General features: G+C 40.7%; 1 protein-coding gene across 1 annotated transcript; it reads left to right on the forward strand.

The window, feature by feature from the left end:
• Positions 1–358: 358 nt before the first annotated feature.
• On the forward strand, positions 359–3,686 carry LOC117291012 (E3 ubiquitin-protein ligase TRIM71-like). Its single transcript, XM_033772609.1, has 2 exons — positions 359–439; positions 1,792–3,686. The coding sequence occupies exon 2, from the start codon at positions 1,810–1,812 to the stop codon at positions 3,013–3,015; it is 1,206 nt and encodes a 401-aa protein (XP_033628500.1). The 5' UTR covers positions 359–439; positions 1,792–1,809; the 3' UTR covers positions 3,016–3,686.
• Positions 3,687–4,415: the final 729 nt, after the last annotated feature.

The following is a 4,415-nucleotide window of genomic DNA, read 5'->3' on the forward strand; positions in this document are numbered from 1 at the left end:
ATGCATTGGTTTGATAGAGTGGCGCGCTACGCTCACGTGACAAGTGCAGCGGGTACACTCACGTGATAAGTCCAGCGGGAGGCTGGGCGTCTATTGTTTTACGTCAATCATTTGATTAAAACCCAATTCATACAATGTACACAATACCACATTGACATCATTGGATCTATAAATAGGAAGGGGATTTTATTTTTCAAGGAAGGGCGAGCAATACCAATTTCAAGTGCAGCGGGTGGCAGTGCATGCAGTGTGAACGCATCGTATGAACATACCTCACTACATATCCATGCACAAAGTAGTTGTGGATGTTAAAACACCAGGTAGTTGTGGATGTTAAAACACCAGGTAGTTGTGGATGTTAAAACACCAGAAGTCACAACTTGTTGGGGTATTAACTGATGACGAGAGACCTCAAACGACACCAATACCGCATACAACTGTAAGTACATGTTTGTCCATGACATGTAGGGGTGTGTGACAAATGGTTATTTCTGTGATTGTTGACAATGTTCATAGTGAAATAGTGAACCGCATAGGAAACTGACTTGGTAACATTTGAACAAAATGTCGATGTTGGTGGTCATTCAATTAGATCAACATCATTGCTCTTGTGCGCCAGTCAAAAGTCATGCAACCGTTAACTGCTGTGAGTTTACAATGAAACATGGGAGCAGCAGCCTGGGGATCACCTTAGGGTCCCCTACAGTTTTTGTTGTGATATCAATTAATAAAACACAGGTGAAACTGACAAAGTTGTTACACCGTAATTAGTCACTGACTAATTCGTGCATGAGAAAAACAATTATGGATCATAATCTTAGATTTTGTCTTTGGTTTTGATCGAAAGCCCCACTCTGCAATCTGGGGCGTTTTACATGTAATTATATCTACATAAAGCACCTTTAATTTCTGGAAACAATGACAACTTGGGGCCTCTTAAAGACACTGGACACTATTGGTAATTGGTAAAGACCAGTCTTCTCACTTTGTGTATCTCAACATATGCATCAAATAAAAAAACAGTGAGAATTTGAGCTCAATTGGTTGTCGAAGTTGCGAGATAATAATAAAAGAAAATACACCCATGTCACACGAAGTTGTGTGCTTTTACAAGGTTGATTACGTGATCTCAAATTCTAAATCTGAGGTCTCGAAATCAAATTCATGGAAAATAACTTATTTCTCGAAAACTATAGTCACTTTAGAGGGAGCCGTTTCTCACAATGTTTTATATTATAAACCTCTCCCCATTACTTTCACCAAGTAAGGTTGTATGCTAATAATTATTTTGAGTAATTATCATTAGTGTCCACTGCCTTTAAATTGTACATTTTAAATTGAATACTTGCACAGTCAAAGTATCGTAGCAGTCAAAATTACTGTGACATACAGTGACACAACCAGGATTTTCATCTTCAGGTACCTCCATACCGCCATTGGATTGACTAAACAAGAAATGCAAACATTTTTAAAGACTGTAGGGTCACTCATTAGTAGCTGGGGATTAAAGGTAAGCTCCTTCAAAGGCAGTTTTGACTACATTTGATTGACTTTTAAAACCAACATTATGTACAAGAAGAGGGCAGCAAATTTTGGAGCCTCAATCAACCCGTCCCGAGTAACAAATTACATGTGATAAAATCGTATTGTAAATGACGTGTACAATTGGCAGTTTTCGTCCTAAAATGTTGATGACATGGTTCCAGCAGACAACACATGAATGATGCAACTTTGAATAATACGAGATAGATACATACGTACTTACAAAACAAAATGTGTTTGTGCCAACAGGGAAAGCTAATATCAGAGATGGCTGCCCGTATCACGGTCCATTCAGTGCTTGAAAAGATCAGTAAGGATCATCTAGAATGTCCAATATGCACCAATCGCTTCAACAATCCAACAATGCTAGACTGTCTACACAGCTTCTGCTTCACATGCCTCAAGGGGCTTCACCAACAAGATCCTAACAACTCCATTCTACTGTGTCCTTTGTGCAGAAAGAAAACAACCCTAGAAGACAACAAGGTTGACAGTCTACCTAAGGACTTTAAACTCAATGCCCTGGTGGATGAGTTTACTGTTCAGGAGCAACTCATGGAGGGTCATGGGTCACAGATCAAATGTCAAGCCTGTGAAAGAGATCATACGGCTGTTTCCAGATGTATTGACTGTGAACATTTTATTTGTCAAGACTGCCAACAATCACATCAGAATATGGCTGTCTTAAAATCACATGAAATCTACTCACTTGCTCAACTGCAGTCAGGTGTAGTAACCTACCGCAGTAAAATCAGGGAATACATTCCAAAGTGTGGCAAGCACAGTGATCAGACTCTGAATATCTACTGCAACACATGCCAGAAGTTAGAATGCACAACTTGTACTGTTCTTGGTCATGCAAACCAAAGACATGACTTCACTGGCATACCTGATGCTTTAGACAAATGCAAACAGGAAATCGCAGAGCTGGTTGCAAAAGCTGAGAAATGCAAGGCTGATATTCAAACTGCCATAGAACAAGCTAGTGAGTCTCGCAAGAAACTGGAATCTTCATATGCTGAAACCTATATGAAAATCTCCCAGAAGGCTGCCAAGGAGAGAGCAAGGATCAACAAAGAGGAAAATCAGCTGAAGCAAGATGCAGAGAGTGTTTACACATACAGAGTCCAGACATTTGAAACTGCAGAAGCAACCAATACAAAAGAAGTGACCCAGGTAGAGCACAAGCTGGATGAAGTGAATCAGTTCATGACCCAAGCAAGCTCTCATGAGATTCTGGATTTCAAGTTGAAACTTATAAACAACCTTAAAGAACTAACCAAGAAACAGGGTGAGATTGCGTCTGACATGCTTTCCTTTCTTGGGTTTGAAGAAGGTGAACGGTCAGTGGGAAGACTGGTGCTGCAAGATGAGCAACAAGCCGCGTCTTGGCGGAAGGGCGGCATGAAAGGCGTTAACCAACGGATGTTCTCTCAAGAACCGCAGCGGACCGACGTCAGCGACCACCGGTGAAAGCTGCTGTTCAAGAACCGAAAGCGGACCGGAATCGGCTACAACAACTGACAGAGGCCTGAACCGACAGCAGACCGATCCATCGGGAACCACTGGAAAACAACCAGAGGCATGCCGCTCAAGAACCGATAGCGGACGGACGAACCACCGGAAACCCCCCACAGAGACCCACCGCTCAAAAACCGACAGCGGACCGACATCAGAAGTTATGAAAGGGATCGAATAGTGACTGGTTCTTAAGACTGGTTCATACTGGCTGCGACTGCTTGCACGCACCCGACAATTCGAATTTTGGATTCCAACGTTCATACTTCATAAGAAAAAAAAAAGTTAGTACGCATTAAGTTTGCGATGGCGCGCGGAAACGCATGCGTCAATGTTTGTGTTCATATACTTTCGTTTAGACTTGATTCAAGTCCCATTCTCGTGTAAGAGGTCCCTATAATTGTTGTTATGCATAACACGCAAACGTACTGTCAAACAACCCGTAGCATACAGTGCGCGCTCGCCGTCAACATGTGGTCCCGAGAATTATCGGGTTCAACCAACTACATCTGGTTTAAAATGGAGGGCTTTTCCTCTTCACACTTTGCAGATAATCTTGATATTAAAGCCATTGGAAATTTTCTGAACACACCAAAAATTAAAAGTTCACAGATTTACAAATAACTAACAGGGTTTACAATTATCAATTCTCGATATCAAGAATAAACACATGACATGACACGGCGAAACGTGCGGAAACAAGGGTGGGTTTTACCTATAGAGTTATATATAACTCTATGGTTGAACTGTTATTTTTTCCCGACTCCGATGACCGATTGTACCTAAATTTTCACAGGTTTGTTATTTAATATATTAGTTGTGATACACGAAGTGTGGGCCTTTGGACAATACTGTTTACCAATGTTGTGCGATTGCTTTAAAGCCATTGGACCCTTTCGGTTCAGAAAAAAAACAACAAGTTCACAAATTTACAAATAACTTACAAGGTTTACAGAAGGTAGTGGTGAAAGACTTCTCTTGAAATATTATTCCATGAAATGCTTTACTTTTTGAGAAAACAGCAAAACGATATCAATTCTCGTTACCGAGAATTACATATTCATTTTAAACACATGTCATGACACGGCGAAACGCGCGGAAACCAAGGGTGGGTTTTCCCGTTATTTTCTCCCGACTCCGATTAGCGATTGAGCCTAAATTTTCACAGGTTTGTTATTTGATATAGAAGTTGTGGTACACGAAGTGTGGGCCTTGGACAATACTGTTTACCGAAAGGGTCCAATGGCTTTAAAGCACGATGAATGGCTTGATGCCAGAATAATTCATTAATGTGGTCACTTCTGTTTAAAAAAAATGATGATCATCTTCTTTTCATTTTACTATTTTTATAATTT

Source organism: Asterias rubens, chromosome 5 (genome assembly GCF_902459465.1).
Source record: "Asterias rubens chromosome 5, eAstRub1.3, whole genome shotgun sequence".
Classification (NCBI taxonomy): domain Eukaryota; kingdom Metazoa; phylum Echinodermata; class Asteroidea; order Forcipulatida; family Asteriidae; genus Asterias; species Asterias rubens.